This window comes from Eublepharis macularius, chromosome 19, assembly GCF_028583425.1.
Source record: "Eublepharis macularius isolate TG4126 chromosome 19, MPM_Emac_v1.0, whole genome shotgun sequence".
NCBI classification, from domain to species: domain Eukaryota; kingdom Metazoa; phylum Chordata; class Lepidosauria; order Squamata; family Eublepharidae; genus Eublepharis; species Eublepharis macularius.
The window spans coordinates 24,967,062-24,984,726 of NC_072808.1; the positions used below are offsets into that span (position 1 = coordinate 24,967,062).

Sequence of the window (17,665 nt, forward strand, 5' to 3'; positions counted from 1 at the left end):
GGGCGCGCTCCCCCCCCGCCCCTCGGAGGCGGGGCGGAGACGCTCGGCGAGCGCGAGGTTCTGCTCCTCCCTTCTCGCGAGGTTTCTAAGTTCCCGTCGTCGAAGGCGGGCTGGAGGGGTCTCCTACGGGGGCCCGCAGGTTCCGCGCCGAGGGGCCCTGCGGTGCGGTGTCCCTCGCCGGGACCCGTACTCCCTTTCGCGATGGGCTTCCTCAAGCTGATCGAGATCGAGAACTTCAAGTCCTACAAGGGGCGGCAGATCATCGGGCCCTTCCGGCGCTTCACGGCCATCATCGGGCCCAATGGATCCGGTACGGCGCGGCGGGCAGGGGCGCGAGGAGGGGCCCCCGAAAAGTGTCGTGGGCCCGCCGGGTGCTTTGGGTAGATGCTCCCTTGGCGGCTGACTTCCCTTGGGGGCTGCTGCTGCGGGGGGAGATTGAAGGGCGGCCTCTGAACGGGGGTGGGGCAGGGCTGCCAACGCCCGGGTGGGGCTGGGGGCTCTCCCGGCCTACACTGTGCGCTTCCCCTGGAGAAGGGCGGCTGCTTTGGCGGGGTGCGTGTGTGTGCATGGCATAATAATAGCAACAACAACAACAACAACCGTATGCATCTATACCACCCTTCAGGACAACTTAAGGCCCGCTCAGAGCGGTTTACAAAGTATGCCATGATTATCCCCACAATAAAACACCCTGTGAGGTGGGCGGGGCTGAGAGAGCTCTGAGAGAGCTGTGACTGACCCAAGGTCACCCAGCTGGCTTCAAGCGGAGGAGCGGGGAATGAAACCCTGCTCTCCAGATGAGCGTCCTGCCACTCTTAACCACTACCCCACACTGCAATGGTGTCCCTTTCTTTAGAAGAGACACCTCAGGGAAGAAGCAGTTGGGTGTTCTAAGCCAGGCACTGGAGATGCAGCAAAGGGCAGCCGAAATGGCCAACGGGGCAGGGCGTCTTCCTTGTGAGGGAGTGCTAAGGTGTAGTGATGGCTGCTAGCGTATAGTTAGCTTTTAAAGCGATTGTGCAGTTTGCTGGAAGATATGTCCCTCAATGGCTATTAGTCACAATGAATGAATGAAACCTCCATGTTAATAATAACAATAACAACAACAACCTTGTGCTTATATACTGCTGTTTAGGACAATGCCACACTCAGCAGTTTATAAAGTCAATGTCATTTATTATCCCCACAAGACCCTGTGAGGGGGGTGGGGCTGAGAGAGCTCTGAGAGAGCTGTGACTGACCCAGGGTCACCCAGCTGGCTTCAAGTGGAGGAGTGGGGAATCAAACATCCTGCCACTCTTAACCACTACACCAAACTGGCATCACATCCACACTGAGCTCCCTTTCCCAGACTCCCCCCGAGCTCTGCCTGCAAATATCCAAGATTTCTCCAGCACAGACTTCGTTTCAGGACACTGAAGAACAGCAAATTTGAGTCCAGAAGCAACAACAAGCTTGGTAGGGTGTCAAGGCACCCTTTGTTAGATACAAGGAGAAAAGTGATCTCCAGGCTGCTACTTTCCAGGTAGGAGGTGGGAGTTGGTGCTGCGGAGAGGGGAGTCAGGAGAACGCAGAGGTGCAATGCAAAATATAGTCAGCATGGTTAGATCAAGGGAGAAGTTCTTGGGGTAGGAAATGCGGAACATTAGCATCCATAGTGAGATGATAATCCCAGACCTGGGAGAGGGGAGCTTCCATTGTTTTCAGTTTTGAATGAACTGTTCAGCAGTCTCCTGCTGTGATCTCAGGTAGCTGGCAAAGTGAAAGACCCCCCTCCAAAAACCCCTGCAGAGCCACGGCCAGTCAGAGGAGACCAGACTGACCTGGGTAGAAGGAAGCTCTGATCCAGTATAAGACAACTTCATGTTGGTTTATTTAGTTATTGAAACTATATGTCACTTTTCCACAATGCCCAAGACAGTTTACCCAACATAAACAAGTGTGTGTGTGTGTGTCATGTGCCATCAGGCTGCCTCCGACCTCTGGCGACCCTATGAATGAAAGACCCTCCGAAACATCCTTTCATTAACAGACTTGCTCAGATCCTGCAAACTGGAGGACGTGGCTTCCTTTATTGAGTCAAGCCATCTTGTTTTAGGTCTTCCTCTTTTCCTGCTGCCTTCCCCTTTTCCTAGCATTATTGACTTTTCCAGAGAATCTTGCCTTCTCATGACGCGACCAAAGTACGATAGCCTCAGTTTTGTCATGCACAATTATAAAACATAGCTAGAATTCATAAATTAAGGTACATGAAGTTAAAACATGTTCATGACCAGCAGCCAGAGACATTGATTACTTGTTTCTGTTAAAGGCGCATTGAAATAATTCCACTTTGCACCTTTTTCGGGAGGAGAAGAGTGCAGGAGTTTTACAAAGCATGTCTGGCAATCTAGTCCAAAGTGAGGCTGCAGCTACAGAAACGGAGTGCTCTTGGGCTGTAGTTGAACAGAACTCCTGAATAGAAGGGACCAGTAGAAGTGGGGCACCTGATAGCCTTCGTTGGTGCATGGGATTGTATGTTTGTATTTCACGTTGTCTCCTCATTCTGCTGTGTATGTTGGCCTGTCATGAATTAATTCTGTGTGTGCCTGTGCAAGTGTTGTGTGTGGATGGGATGTCTCCAATGGAACGATCTCAGGAATTCTTGGCATTGCACCCTGAGTTCTTTGACAGAAGAAAGGAAGCGTGTGCATGAAATAATACATCCATTCATTCCTGGATGCAGAGGTTTGCTGCAGACTTACCCCTCAATGTTTAGAAAGTATATTGTTTTCTGCTTCTCTGTTTGAGTTGCTGCTCTGGCCTCTTCTGGTCAGGAGGCCCACCCACAACGGAGGGATGCAGAAACAAAGGCTGGTGCGTTTTTATTACTTTGAGACCAGGTTAACTAACGGGTCTAGTTCTCACTGAGGCCCTATATGCCAAGTGAGGCTTGCTTCATCAAAATTACGACAATTCCCTGCCTATAGTAAACTACCATGCCAGGAAGAGGGTTTGATTAGAATCCTTTTCCCTTCTAAGTAGTTTTTCGGACAGTATTTTAAGTATGGAAGACATTTGGTTGTGTGAGCCTCTTGCCAGGATTCAGAACTGGCTTACCACCTGAGTGAGAATGAGGCTTGTTAATTAGCTGATCTCAAGAGGATCTAACCTACTCATTTGTTTCTGCACGACCAATAGTTCTAAGTGTTCTTCCTAACTGGAAGTAGGTCAGTGACTCGTACAGGGACATAACAAGCAGCCTCTTTGGTACTGGGTAACTCTTTGTCATTCTGCAACTTGGAGCGCCTGAATGATCCTAATCATGGACGATACAACAACACAAGCCAAACCCATATGCCCAGAGGCTGAGTGGTAGGGGGTGAGACCAGAGCAGTGGCTCACGCAGAGCTACAACAGGTAGTCTCCGTGGACTTTAAATCCCATGTTAGTAAAAAAATAATAGAATCAGGTCAGAGTCCCACAGGTCTAGCATCCTCTCATCTTCTAGCATAGGTTGAACTGTGACTGTAGGGGTGGGGGATCCTGATCAGAGGCCATAAAGATGTAAGATGGGGAAGGGTCTGTGCCTTTTATGTTTCTTGCTGTTAGGCAGTTCTCAAAGAGACAGGATCTCATCCAGGTAGTAAAAGTGGTAGTCTGAGGGAAGGTGAAGGGACCATGACTTGGAGAGGCAGTGGGGTGGATCCAGGGGTCCACGGACACAAGAAGTGCAGATCTTTTGCATGTTCCCCTTCCTCCAACAGTCCTTTCCAACTGCAGGCTTGTGGGAAGAATACTTGTGTTGGTCTGGAGGCTGTTGTGGGGGGAGAGAAGAGTGCCAAATCTTACTTTTCTTACTCCGCTGATGGAAGGGGGCAATTCCATCCTTCCCCACTGCAGCTTGTGGACCTCTGTGGGTCCCAAGCAGTACTGGGAATAAATCTTCTGAAGGTTGGGACTGCTGTGGGGGAGGTGAATGTGGGAAGATCTGCCTTTGACTTGATGGATTGCTGGATCCAGCCCTGCATGTGCGCTTGGGGATGGGCAGGCCACCCGCTGTGGCAGTGGATGGTAAATAAGGTTCTATCAGATGGTATCTGTCTGAGATGGAAGAGAAGAAGGTGCTCAACTGTGTGCGTATAATTGCTCTCACCAGAGTATGGCCGAGTATTCGTTGGGTCGGGAGCCTCTACTGAAGAGATGCCAGATTTACTTCTCTGGGCGCACCCGTGCTCTGCCTCTTGCCCACAGATCTGGCGAAGCAACCTGTGCAGGGGTGTATTTTTCACTTGATCGGAAGCCGTCTTTTCATACATTCCAGGGCTGAGCCCTGACAAGAAAAAGAGGTCTTGGGCAAGGCCCCGTGACAGGTGCCCAGGAAGAGAGAGGTTGCATGTCTGCAGTCTCCCGTCTTTGTATGAGAAGGAAGGCGTGAGGGGAAATAAACGATGCATTCCTTGCTGCTCTCCTCAGGCAAGTCGAACCTCATGGATGCCATCAGCTTTGTGCTTGGCGAGAAGACCAGCAACCTGAGGGTCAAGACTCTGCGGGACTTGATCCACGGAGCCCCAGTAGGGAAGCCGGCTGCCAACCGGGCGTTTGTCAGCATGGTCTACTCTGAAGATGGCGCTGAAGATCGCACTTTTGCACGAGTCATCGTGGGTGAGTCTTTGGGGCTGGGTGATGGGGGGTGGGAAACAATGCGGGGGCACTGTTCCATGTGAGTCGGGTTCACAGAGGGGTCTCTGGCATTGTGTGTTGCAAGGAGGATTCTTTATCTCAGGAAAGAGCCAGTTTGGTGTAGTGTTTAAGAGCGGCAGGACTCTAATTTGGAGAGCCGGGTTTGATTCCCCACTCCTCCGCTTGAAGCCAGCTGGGGGACCTTGGGTCAGTCTCAGCTCTCTCAGAGCGCTCTCAGCCCCACCCACCTCACAGGGTGATTGTCATGAGGATAATAACACACTTTGTAAACCGCTCTGAATGTAGCATTAAGTTGTCCTGAAGGGTGGTATATAAATCAAATATTATCACTATTATTAAAGTTTCTTAGAGGGAGTGGAGCCCCATTCCCTGCATGCTGGCTTTGAAGCAAATCCCAAAATGTTCAGCCAGGTTTATTCCCCAGCTGAACTCCTCCTTGATCTGGCTCCATCTCTGCCCCTCTGCCGCTCCGAACATCAGCTGGACCCGTTTGGCTGTGTTTTCTGCAGGAGTGATATTTTGTTTGCAAATAATTGCCACTGACAGCTCTTCTGCGTAAGATTTGGGGGAAGGATTGCAGCCCTTCTGGATCTTGCCAGGTTTGGGATCTTGATAGTGGGTGAGCAAAGGGGACTTGTGTGTCTTTCAGGAAGCTCTTCCGAGTACAAAATAAACAACAAAGTGGTGCAGCTGAGCGAGTATAGCGAGGAGCTGGAGAAGCTGGGCATTCTGATCAAAGCACGCAACTTCCTGGTCTTCCAGGTAAGCTTGTTCTTAGGCGCGGAGATGCAGGAGAGCAGCATCGAGCATCACGCAGCGCGCTTCGGTTTTCCTTTCCCCGTACCAAAGGGCAGCCCCTGCAGGTGGGTCTGAAAGGTGCTCAGGCCTGGGGTTTGGGGTGCTAGAGCAGATGTTCTGTCTGCGCATGAAGACAAGATTTCCCAGGTATTCTGTGGCGGCTAATCTAATCCTGCAAGGGGGACGGAGCGGGTGGGTGAGAGTGATTTTTGCCTGGATAGGCTCGTTGGATCCATTGATGACCAGCAGTGTTTGGCAGCGTGCCACTAGCCAAGGTGTGCAGGTTTTGACTGTGGCCTGGCCAGCCCCTCTCCCTCCTGCCTGCACATGCCACGGTCTCCTACTCCCTGCTGGTGGCATCTGTCCTGGTGAACAGCCGTCTGTGGTTCAATCCCCATCTGAAGAAGGGAAGGCCTGGGATGTGATGGTTTGCTCTGATGCGGTTGCTTTTGCCCCCAGGGCGCAGTAGAGTCAATTGCAATGAAGAACCCCAAGGAACGCACAGCACTCTTTGAGGAGATCAGCCGCTCAGGGGAGCTGGCCCAGGAGTATGACAAGCGGAAGAAGGAGATGGTCAAAGCAGAGGAGGACACCCAGTTCAATTACCATCGCAAGAAGAACATTGCGGCTGAGCGCAAGGAAGCCAAGCAGGAGAAAGAAGAGGTGAGCGGAGAGGAGGGGGAGGGGCAAGGCGGCCGGGATTCTGTGGAGCAGTGGGGGAGAATCTCAGTATAACACGTTTAAAATCAGAAGAACACGTATACAATCAGCTGTGTCTTTTCACTGGATCGGAGCAAAGGACTGTGTCACTGGTTCCTAAGAGCCACGCCAGCATGCGTTAGCCACCCCACTGCAGCCCAGATGCCATCGCCAGCCACATGGTGGCGCCAGCCAAAGAATAGCGCACAGATTGCCAGGGCTCAGAGGGAAGGGCCCTGGGATAGCATGGCTGGGGCTCGTGGTTCTGTCCTCCCATGGGAGAAGGTAGTGGTACACAAAAGCCCTGGCCAAAGAGGGGACTGGACAGTCTAGCCAAAGGGTCACCCCACAGATCCTCCATTGTGGCCAGGATGCCGCCCCACAACTCCCTTTCCATTTAACCCATGGCAGCAGAGCTCGTGCAGCCACCTTGGCTCTCCCCCCCCCCCCCGCACTAATGTGACGCCAGCAGTGCTGCGGGTCCCAGCAGATCCCCCCCCGCCCCCGGTGCCCGTGCACTGCCTTGGGCCAGCCGCCCACCCGTTCTCTATGCAAGGGCCCCAAAAGAACCAGCGCATGATGTGGGGGAGGGGACCTAAGTGGGGTCATCCTCAAGGTGCCCCTGCCCCCCGCTCTGTTTTGCAGCAGGGGACCAACTGCAGCCACCCTAGCATGGGCATCCCTGAGTCAGAGCCTGCCCTCTTGGACGGGTGAAGGGCAGCCCTAAGGGGAAGCCGCAGATCGGGGGTGAACCAGGGCGGGGTGTGAAGCTAGCCCCGTCCACTCACAAACAGACAGAGGGACAGTTGTGGAACATCCCAGACCTCATTCAGCTGCAATCCATGAAGGGATCTCGGGGCTCAGGTTGCCAACTTCTCCTGTCTGGCATGGCATCTGTGGGGGAGGGAACCTAAGTGTGGGGTCATCCATGGTGGGGTGACTGGTGGGGCACTGCACCAGTGTAATTCCAACTTCTGTTGATGTAAATGGAAGTCCAGAGGTAGCCTTTTCCATGGTACTTGGGAGTGCTTTACTGGGTGGGGGCTGCCTCTCTCCTAGAGCCCCGTAGCGCAGAGTGGTAAGCGGCAGTACTGCAGCCCAAGCTCTGCTCATGACCTGAGTTCGATCCTGGTGGAAGCCGGGCTCAAGGTTGACTCAGCCTCCCATCCTTCTGAGGTCGGCAAAAAGAGTACCCAGTTTCCTGGGGGTAAAGGGTAGAGGACTGGGGAAGGCCATGGCAAACCACCCCGTAAAAAAGTCTGCCAAGAAAACGTTGTGATGCGACATCCCTCCATGGGTCATTAATGACTCGGTGCTTGCACAGGAGACTACCTTTACCTTTAAATGGGAGATATGTTGGCATTAGGGCTAGTCTGCCGCCTTAAGTGCTTCCCCCCCCCCCTTAGGATTGTACAGTTAATGAGTTAAAAAGGAAAACCAATTTGGTTTTAGAGCAGAAGCGGCCATAAAGATTGCAGTGGTGTGCCTCTCTGGTCTTTTGCACGGGGCCTCTAGAGGGTGGCTGAGGAATGACTGTCCTGGGCTTCTCAGCATTCCCTCCCTGGACCTTATCTTTCTCTCCTCCACCGCGGTCCGGAGGTGGCCTTTTCCATGGTACTTGGGAGTGCTTTAGTGGGTGGGGGCTGCCTCTCTCCTGGCTTGCAACTGTGACTGGGGAACTCGTCTACATCTCGGGTACCTTTAGCAACATTCCCCCCCCCCTCACCTCCCGCTGTGGAATATCTTGGGGAAGCGATCAGCCTGGGTGGGAATTCTGTCCTTCTGCTCTCTTCTGTGTTCAGCTTGGAAGATTTTCTCCTCACAAATATGTTCACATCTGTCCTCTTCTTATGCCTCAGTTCCTTATTATACTGCATTTAAATTTCTTCTTCCTCTGACCTTCCTTCTGCCTCAGCTGAACAAGGCTACCTTATTATAGACTGCATTTAAACTACTTCTTCCTCTGGCCTTCCGTCTCTCCGTCTCCCTCTTTGCTTTTTAATATGGCTACAACAGCACAGCTTTTGGACTTCTGTAAAATCTGGCATTTGTGCTTGCCCTACTTCCTTGTTCTCTGTCTCAAGACTTGCTGGCTTTGTATCTTTCCTGTTTTTAAAGATGTTTTTGTCTTGTCCTGAATTAAGAACTATTTTAATACCTCCCAGCACTCCCGATTTCATTATGGGCTTAACTTCTTCACCCTTTTCTCCTTTTTTGCTTTTATTTCTTTGCTTCTTTTGGCTGTTGTCTGACCATGATTAACATCTATGGGATGTTATTCTATGGCCTCGTTTATTGAGTCCAGCCGTCTCCTTTTAGGTCTTCCTCTTTTCCTACTGCCTTCCCCATTTCCTAGCATTATTGACTATTCCAGAGAATCTTGTCTTCTCATGATGTGACCAAAGTACGATAGCCTCAGTTTTGTCATGCACAATTATAAAACAGAGCTAGAATTCATAAATTAAGGTACATCCAGGGCCGGCGCCACCATTGAGGCGGGTGCTGGGACGCTGGAGGGGGTGCCAGGGGGGGGGGGCGGAGGCGCGCGTCATGGAGCTGGCATGCCTGGCCTGCAGCTGCTGCCACCACACACCCCTGGCCGGGCGCAGCAGCCGTGGGCCAGGCACGGCAGGCATCTGGGGCGGCGTGCGGAGCGTGGGCAGCCTCCGCGCGCTGTCCGAGCCACCTGCTGGCCAATGGACCCGGCTTTGCTGCATGATGACATCACGTGGTGATGTCATCACGCAGTCCGGGAGGGTGCGCACACACACTGTGTGCGCATGCATGTAGGGGCAGCTGCAGGCGCCAGAAACCCTGATGCCGCTCCTGGGTACATCGAGTTAAAACGTGGTCGTGACCAGCTGCCATACATTTTTTAAAATTTTTATTTTTATTTTAAAATATACAGAAAAATAACAATTTATATAATACAATATTACCATAACAAAAGTTATACAACTAAATATTTACCCTATTAAAGTATCACATATGTTATTATATTTCCAAGATTTAAGTGTTTAAGATTTATACAACTATTACAACTCACTTACTATATTATAAGTTTCAAATTCAAATTTCTGGATCAATAATCATATAATTTGGTAGTTTTGTAAGTAATGAATTTTCCTTAGAAAGGAAATCCAAAGAAGGATACCACTTTTCATAAAAATCTGTTGATTTGGAGGGATTCACTAATAACTGTGTTCTTTCAGTTAATTTCTCTGTGATTAATTGGTCCCATACTTTCAGATACCATGTATTAAGACTGGGGGCTGCCAGACATTTTTGAGCGTTCAAAACATTTCACTTGCTTTGCCATGTTCTTTCTAATAAATCACACCAGTGTTGAAAGATGTGTGGTGGCTGCTCGTTTTTTCTAGGGAAAATTCCGAGTGCTGGCTCTTACCTTTAAAGCTGAAACCGCTTGGGCCAGGAGACTTCAGGGACTGTCTCCATATTCAATAGCACCCTAAAGACCAACTAGATTTCCAAGATATGAGCTTATGAGAGCCAAAGCTCCCTTCTGAAAGCTCGTACCGTGGAAATCTTCATTGTAGAAGTAGTATTCCTTCCTGCATGTGAGAAGAGGTGAAGAAAAAATAAATGCCCATCACCTGCTGTTTATGTTTTTAAAAATTTGTCTGATTCACCTTTGACATCGGTCAAAAGACTGTAAATCAGCTCATATAACCACCGCAGGCTCTCTCATCGGATGTGAGTTTGCTGCAAGGTTCTGGGCTAGCTTTTAAGGGTGGAGGTTCTTTTGGGGTTTGGGGCTATGCAACTGCATGGCTGACGCTGGGCGTTCTCCTTGTTTGTGGGGCAGGCGGATCGGTACCAGCGCCTGAAGGACGAGGTGGTGCGGGCCCAGGTCCAGCTGCAGCTCTTCAAGCTGTACCACAACGAGGCCGAAATTGAGAAGCTGAACAAGGAGCTGGGCTCCAAGAACAAGGAGATCGACAAGGACAAGAAGCGGATGGACAAGGTGGAGGACGAGCTCAAGGACAGGAAGAAGGAGCTGGGCAAAGTCATGCGGGAGCAGCAGCAGATCGAGAAGGAGATCAAGTAAGAGGGCTAGATCGATCCCTGCCTAGTGCTGTAGCTGGGGAGGGAGAGTCAGTGTTGTAGGATCTCTTTTTAAATCTACTGAGGGATCCGTTGATCTGTCATCTACCTGTGGGCTCAAAGCAGTCCAGTTTTGAACAAAGGCTTGGAAGAGCATGCCGATGCTGCGTTGCTCTGTAAAGACTGTTCAGTGCGTTGCCCTTGTACTGCAGACAGAGAGACTGACTGATTTTATTCCAAGGGGGGGGGCCATCCAAGCCTGTTGTGGCAACAGCAAGCAAACAGCACCTGTCTTGCAGCACCTGAAGGACTGGCAGGTTTTTATTCTAGCTGAAGCATCCCTTGACTGGAGTGCGCATCCTCTGATCCGTGCAAATTTCAACTTGAGTAAAGATTTCTTAGCCTTTAAGGTGCTGCCAGATTCCTAAGGAATTCATGTTGACAGTGAAAGTTCAGGTGGCAACAGGGTGCTTGGTAGACTACTGTGGGCTGCAGGGGAGGGCTTCCACGGTGAGTTCTGCTGCTGGTGAAGTCCCCGCCCAGAGCAAGAAATCCTGCCCCCATAGGCACCTCTAAGGCTCGTTCCTGGTGAACATCATGAGAAATCTTGAGGAATTGGCTGCTGGCTTGTTGCGTGTCCGTTTGTAGAACTTTAACTGTGGGGGGAAGGGAGGGACTCGCTCTAGAAGGAAGTCTGGGTGGTCGCATTCTAAAGTCAGGTTTTAAACCGGAAAAGAAGTCTGAACTCGTCCCATCCCATCCTGTAATGAGTTTGTTAAGCAGGGATGCATCTAGGATTAGAAGTAAATGGCGCTGTGTAGCGCATCTGGTGAAGTGCCACAGTGCTTCTACAGATGAGCGATTTCAAACTGGTTTTCAGAAGAAGTGGACGGTATTCCTGGATGAAAAGATCAGCAGTGGTGGGCAAACGTCCCCAAAATGGAAAGGAGAACAAAAATCATTTCCCCACCACTGTTTGTCTTCCTCTACAAGCTGGATGGGTTCCATAGTATTTTAATTGGGGCACGTGAAGTGAAAATGTGCCCCAACAGGTGCATTATACAACCCCATGTGAACAGTGTTTACATGGCCTAGAATGTTCCCCTTGGAACCGTCAGCAGTGCACAAGGGTTCCGTGGCTTTTAAGTTCCTTTGTGGGGAGTGGCTGACATACAGCTAGGAGACGGTTTGAAAGTCACGTTGAAGACCAGTTTGCTAGATGATCCATGGGTGACAATGAAGCCAGCCGATCTCCTGAGTGGCCTGAAGAATCAGAGACCTCATTTTCATTAATGTTGGTCCATTAGGGAAAAGATCCAGAGGAGTTAGCCGCGTTAGTCTGTAGTTGCAAAATAGTAAAGAGTCCAGTCGCACCTTTAAGACTAACCAACTTAATTGTAGCATGAGCTTTCAAGAGCCACAGCTCTCTTCGTCAGATGCAACTTTATTGTAGCATAAGCTTTTGAGAGCCACAGCTCTCTTTGTCAGATGCAACTTTATTGTAGCATAAGCTTTCGACAGCCACAGCTGTCTTCCTCAGATGTAACTTTATTGTAGCATAAGCTTTCGAGAACCACAGCTCTCTTCGTCAGATGCAACTTTATTGTAGCATAAGCTTTCGAGAGCCACAGCTCTCTTCGTCAGATGCAACTTTATTGTAGCATAAGCTTTCGAGAGCCACAGCTCTCTTCGTCAGATGCAACTTTATTGTAGCATAAGCTTTCGAGAGCCACAGCTCTCTTCGTCAGATGCAACTTTATTGTAGCATAAGCTTTCGAGAACCACAGCTCTCTTCGTCAGATGTAACTTTATTGTAGCATAAGCTTTCGAGAGCCACAGCTCTCTTCCTCAGATGCAACTTTATTGTAGCATAAGCTTTCGAGAGCCACAGCTCTCTTCCTCAGATGCAACTTTATTGTAGCAAGCTTCCGAGAGCCACAGCTCTCTTCCTCAGATGCAACTTTATTGTAGCATAAGCTTTCGAGAACCACAGCTCTCTTCCTCAGATGCAACTGTTAGGTTGCATCTGAGGAAGAGAGCTGTGGTTCTCAAAAGCTTATGCTACAATAAAGTTGGTTAGTCTTAAAGGTGCTACTGGACTCTTTACCATTAGGGGAAAAGGTGACTTGGGTTGCTTGTAGGGGTCAACTGCAGAATAAATGGAAGTGCCGCGGTGTTTTGGCAGAGAAAAGGATTCGGAGCTGAACCAGAAGCGCCCCCAGTACATCAAGGCCAAGGAGAACACGTCTCACAAGATCAAGAAGTTGGAGGCCGCCAAGAAGTCCCTGCAAAATGCTCAGAAGCAGTACAAGAAGCGCAAGGGGGACATGGACGAGCTGGAGAAGGAGATGCTGTCTGTGGAGAAGGCGCGGCAGGAGTTTGAGGAGCGCATGGAAGAGGAGAGCCAGAGCCAGGGCCGGGACCTCACGCTGGAGGAGAACCAGGTACACCCTGTGCTAGCCTGAGCTTCTGTCGTCTCTGGCACTAGCTAGATCCAGCAGAGAAAGGATATAAAGAGTTGACAAAGATAGAGATAGACAGCTAATCTGCCCAGACCAGTAGTAGGAACAGCCATTCCTTTCCGTGGTCGTGGGTAATCGGCTTTCCAAGTGTTTATACCGGAAAGCTGTTTAAATGGAGTTTCCAGCAACTGAGCCTGTGATTTTGAACCTACAAGCACCTGAACTGTGGCCCCTTCCCAAGTCTCCGGAGCGGAGGGGAGTTTTCCCATAAGCTCCTGAGCAGAGAAGTTCATGAGATGGTCAGAGAACATGGGTGTAGAGTAATTGCTTAAGTCAGCAGCGCACCAGAAGTCGCCCTGCCCCTACAGTGTGTCGTTTCTTAGCTGCTGGTGCCCATGCCTGCAATGGGAGGGTGACTTTGAAGTTTGGGTTGGTGGTTGAATGCAGAGTGTGGGAAGGAAAGACGAGCATAAAGCACTTTCTCTTGGCTTTGGGAAATCCACTCACCTCTGCCTGAGTTGTCCCAGCAGCCCCACCCTCCCCCAGCAGCGGCACAATAGAGTGAATGAGGCTGGCCCGGATAGGGGGTGCGTGCTGTCAGGTTGGCAGCGTGAGAGCACTTTGGGCACTGCTGATGCTAATGCTCAAGTAGCTTAATAAAGAGCACATTCAGCAACTTGTACTCCCCAGTGTCCACTTTGACTTGTGGAGAGTGCCCTCAAGTCAGAGTTGACTTATGGCGACCCCTGGTGGGGTTTTCATGGCAAGAGACTAACAGAGGTGGTTTGCCATTGCTTGCCTCTGCAGCCCTGGTCTTTGCTGGAGGACTCCCATCCAATTACTAACCAAGGCTGACCCCTGCTTAGCTTCTGAGATCTGATGAGATCAGGCTCAACTGAGCTATCCAGGTCAGGGCCCACGTTGACTTACTCAGAATCACAGAGTTGGAAGGGGCCACACAGACCTTCTAGTCCAACCCCCTGCCCAGTGCAGGTTGAGTCTAAAGCATCTCTGACAAATATTCATCCATCTTCTTGAAAACTGCCAGTGAAGGGGAACTCACCACCTCCCTAGACAGCTGATTCCACCTTTGAACTACTCTGACCATGAAAAAGGTTTTCCTAATATTCAGTCGGTACCTTTCTGCATGTAATTTAAGCCCATTGCTTCGGGTCCTATCCTCTGCTGCCCACTGGAACAGCTCCTTGTCCTCCTCCAAATGACAGCCTTCCAAATATTTAAAGAGAGCAATCATGCCCCCCCTCAACCTCCTCTTCTCCAAACTAAACATTCCCAAGGCCCTCAGCCTTTCCTCGTAGGGCTCAGTCTCCAGACCCCTGATCATCCTCGTTGCTCTCTTCTGCACCCCCTCAATTTTGTCCACATCCTTTTTGAAGTGAGGCCTCCAGAACTTCACACAGTACTGCAGGTGTGGCCTGACCAAGGCAGTATAGAGAGGGGCTATGACCTCCTGCGATTTCGATGCTATGGCCCCTTTGATACAATTCAAGACTGAGTTTGCCTTTTTTGCCACAGCATCACGCTGACTGCTCATATTTAGTTTACAGTCCACTTTTACCCCAAGATCTCTTTCGCATACACTACTACCCAGAAGTGTATCCCCCATCCAGTGTTTGTGCTTCACATTTTTGTGGCCCAGATGTAATACTCTGCATTTATCTATCTTGAATTGCATCCTGTTCACAACCGCCCACTCCTCTTTAAATGTTGCCTCTCTTGTTCCCCTGAAGGGTTTCCTGTCTCCCAGGTAGGGGCTTCTCTGCATGGGTATGAAACCCTGAATGGCTGTGGGCAGGGGTGGGGGATGGCATGACATCAAGGGGAAAACCAGGAAGTGATGTCAGTCCTCTCTAGGAATTTCCAGAAACGCTGTGGTTTTACCACAAAGTTTCTGGTGGTTTGTAAAGAGGTGGGACATCACTGACAGATTTTCCAAAAATGTGGTACCACACCTGTGGTGGCTGGCAGCTCTACGGAGAGGTGATGCCACAGGTCCATTCTCTCCTCTCTCCCCAAACAGGTGAAGAAATACCACCGGCTGAAGGAGGAGGCCAGCAAGAGAGCAGCCACCCTGGCCCAGGAGCTGGAGAAGTTCAATCGTGACCAGAAGGCGGATCAGGACCGGCTGGATCTGGAGGAGAGAAAGAAAGTGGAAACTGAGGCGAGTGTTTTCCTCGGCCGTCTTAGTCGATTGCTTCTTGTGTTTGTGGCAGGCCGTCCGCATTTATTTCGCACCTCTACTGTTTAGCTTGCATTTCCCATGCAGAAGAGGGTAATCCTACTGTTTTAAAGCAATTGACATTCTGCATCAGATGCTGCTTTGGGAAAAGCTGAGTTCTGTCATCTTTTTTTTATAATAAATTGTTTTTATTGGAATTAGAAATATTTCGTCATTTATAACAATCAAATTACTTTAATATTCCAGTTCTAACCCCCTCCCTCCCCCCCCCCCCGTTTGTTGACTTCCAACAGTTTTCCAACCCTTTGTCTATTCTTCCCCTACTCATTTCAACTTATTTTGTCAATTAAACATACTTTCACACTCTTCTAAGCTAGTCTATTATAACACAGTACTAAGTCAGTTTCCCTTCACTTATCAACTAACTAATACATTCCTGGCATATTATTCAATAGTAATAATACTGGTAATATTCTCAATATCCTGTACTCTAACTTATTCATTCTAATGTCATCAATATGGGACAAACAATTTATCCCTCCCTATACATAACTTGAGTACTCATAAGTGATGAATACATTTATAAGTCAACCAATTTAACTTATACTCTATATGTTACTCTTTACTTCCTCTTATATCTCTTATCTTTATAACATAAAGTCAATCAATTTGACTCATATTCTACACATTTCTAAATATCGCTATAACCAAAAATCCCTTCAGCATAAGTCAATCAATTTAACCTATATTCTATATGCTACTTCTCATTCCCCCCCTTCTTGTATTCATGAATTTTAATTCTATTAATTCTCAATTACACCCCTATCTGCCAGCAACATAATTAATTAATTAATTTCTATTCTTATATATCACATAATAACTATTACTTAATACTGTATAGAATAATCAAATAGAATAATTGCTTAGTAATTCTTCTTTAACTCTCCTCCCCCCGGTATAGTCACTTCTCTCTTCTTTTGTTTTTCTTCAATAATTTTCAAACTGCCACAGTTCTCCTCCCAGCTGAGTTCTGTCATCCATGTAATTATGCAGGTTGAAAGAGCCAGTATGTGTAACGGTTAAAATATCGGCCAGTGACTGGGCAGACCTGGGTTCAAATTCCCATTCTCTCATGAAGCTTGCTGCATGACTTTGGCCAGTCAGTCACTCTCAACCTCACCTACCTCGAAGGGGTATTGTGAGGATGAAAGGGAGAAGGAAGAATCACACACTCCACCTTCCCCCTTGGAGGAAGGGTGGGGAAAATGATACAGTAGATTTGCATAATTCGTTTCAAGTTATAAGGAGCTGTTCAGGGTGCTGAATTCCTGCTCCTAAATGCTGGGAATCTTACTCAGCTGCTGCTTTGGCTTCTGAGCACCGGTTGGATCTTGTAGCCATGAGAGCTAGAAACTTACTTTATGAAATTAAAGCCATTCTGAATCAGCCGGGTTTGGTAGCTGACTTTACAATTTTTCTGGCATTCCTGAAGCATCATGGCATATTCCAGGTCCCCTCATGTCTCCTTGTGCCCTCCGTCCCCTCCCGCTTGTACTGCACCCTTTGAAGAGGAGGAAGGGGAGCCTCTTTGTCCCCTTCCTGCCTCCAGGTCAGCCACAGCCGCTGCCTTTACCTCCATCCCAGCTTTTGCACTGCCTGATAGGTCACACGAGAAAAGCTTCTAAGAGATGCACAAGCCGGGAACCCTAATAGCTGCCGCACATTAGCTCATATATTCTATAGAATTTGGAACATTATTAGGGGGCTGGTAAGAGGTAAGAGCCACCCTGAGACTGGAACAGAGCCGGATCCCAGTTGGCAGTGAGCCCCTCCCCCCAATAGGTCAACGTCATGAAAGCTGTTCGCGGAATTGCTGAGAGATCAGTCTGTTCTGGCCTGGTTAGGTCTTACCAGAGTGTAGTGTCCCGTTTCATACCTCGGGCCTTGAGAAAGCACATCATGCAGCAGCTATAGCTTTCATGATCCCTTTGCAGTGGCTTGTATCCTACCACTGTGCTCAGCCAACTTGGAAACCTTTCTTGGTCCTAAGGAAGAGCGTCTTCCCTTCATACTGGGCCAAGTGGAGGCTTATGATACGTGCCTAGTTCTCTAGGTCGGTCCTTTTTGTGTGTGTCCTTCCCCTGTTGCTTTCCATCTTTATCCAAAAGACACCTTTGGGTGCCTTTGATGTGCTCCACCTTAGGGAAGGCTGCAACCCACAAACTGAAGACCAAGTGACTAAGTGGCCTCCTGTCGTCCCTGTCCTGTTCTCCCAGTGTAGGTGTGGCTCTCGTGAAAGGAGCTCGAAGACTTGCGCTTGACAATGATGGAGTCGGTTATTTGTTCTACTCTGTAGGCCAAGATAAAGCAGAAACTGCGGGAGATCGAGGAAAACCAGAAGCGGATTGAGAAGCTGGAGGAATACATTGCTACTAGCAAGTAAGGGCCTGGCGGAGGCACACAGTCCTCGTGATACTGCATTTAGGGTGGGTCGGGGGTTGTGCTCAGCAGTGTAGGGGAGAGCCATGGAAATTGGGTTCAGATCTGGGGTGCCTAGGAGGGTAACTGTGGAACCCTGGTCTGCAACCTCTCCAGATCTAGTGGCTCGTGACAGGAAGTTATGTTATGTCACTTACATGACTGAAGTATGTAGTGGGAAGAGGAGGAGCTGGAGGTTCTGTACTGTTAAAGGAATTCTTTTCACCATTGAGCAACTTTGCCTCTCTGTCCTGCTGCGTGCAGAGAGATCTAGCTCTCT

General features: G+C 49.4%; 1 protein-coding gene across 1 annotated transcript in view; it reads left to right on the forward strand.

The window, feature by feature from the left end:
• The first annotated feature begins 86 nt into the window (after positions 1 to 86).
• SMC1A (structural maintenance of chromosomes 1A) overlaps positions 87 to 17,665 on the forward strand; it is a 34,316-nt gene continuing 16,737 nt past the window's right edge. Inside the window, exons 1-8 of the mRNA XM_055003349.1 lie at positions 87 to 310; positions 4,456 to 4,644; positions 5,333 to 5,445; positions 5,941 to 6,144; positions 10,007 to 10,245; positions 12,431 to 12,689; positions 14,749 to 14,889; positions 17,264 to 17,346. Coding sequence (XP_054859324.1) covers positions 202 to 310; positions 4,456 to 4,644; positions 5,333 to 5,445; positions 5,941 to 6,144; positions 10,007 to 10,245; positions 12,431 to 12,689; positions 14,749 to 14,889; positions 17,264 to 17,346 — 1,337 coding nt within the window. The 5' untranslated portion in view covers positions 87 to 201. The remainder of the gene's footprint in view (positions 311 to 4,455; positions 4,645 to 5,332; positions 5,446 to 5,940; positions 6,145 to 10,006; positions 10,246 to 12,430; positions 12,690 to 14,748; positions 14,890 to 17,263; positions 17,347 to 17,665) is intronic.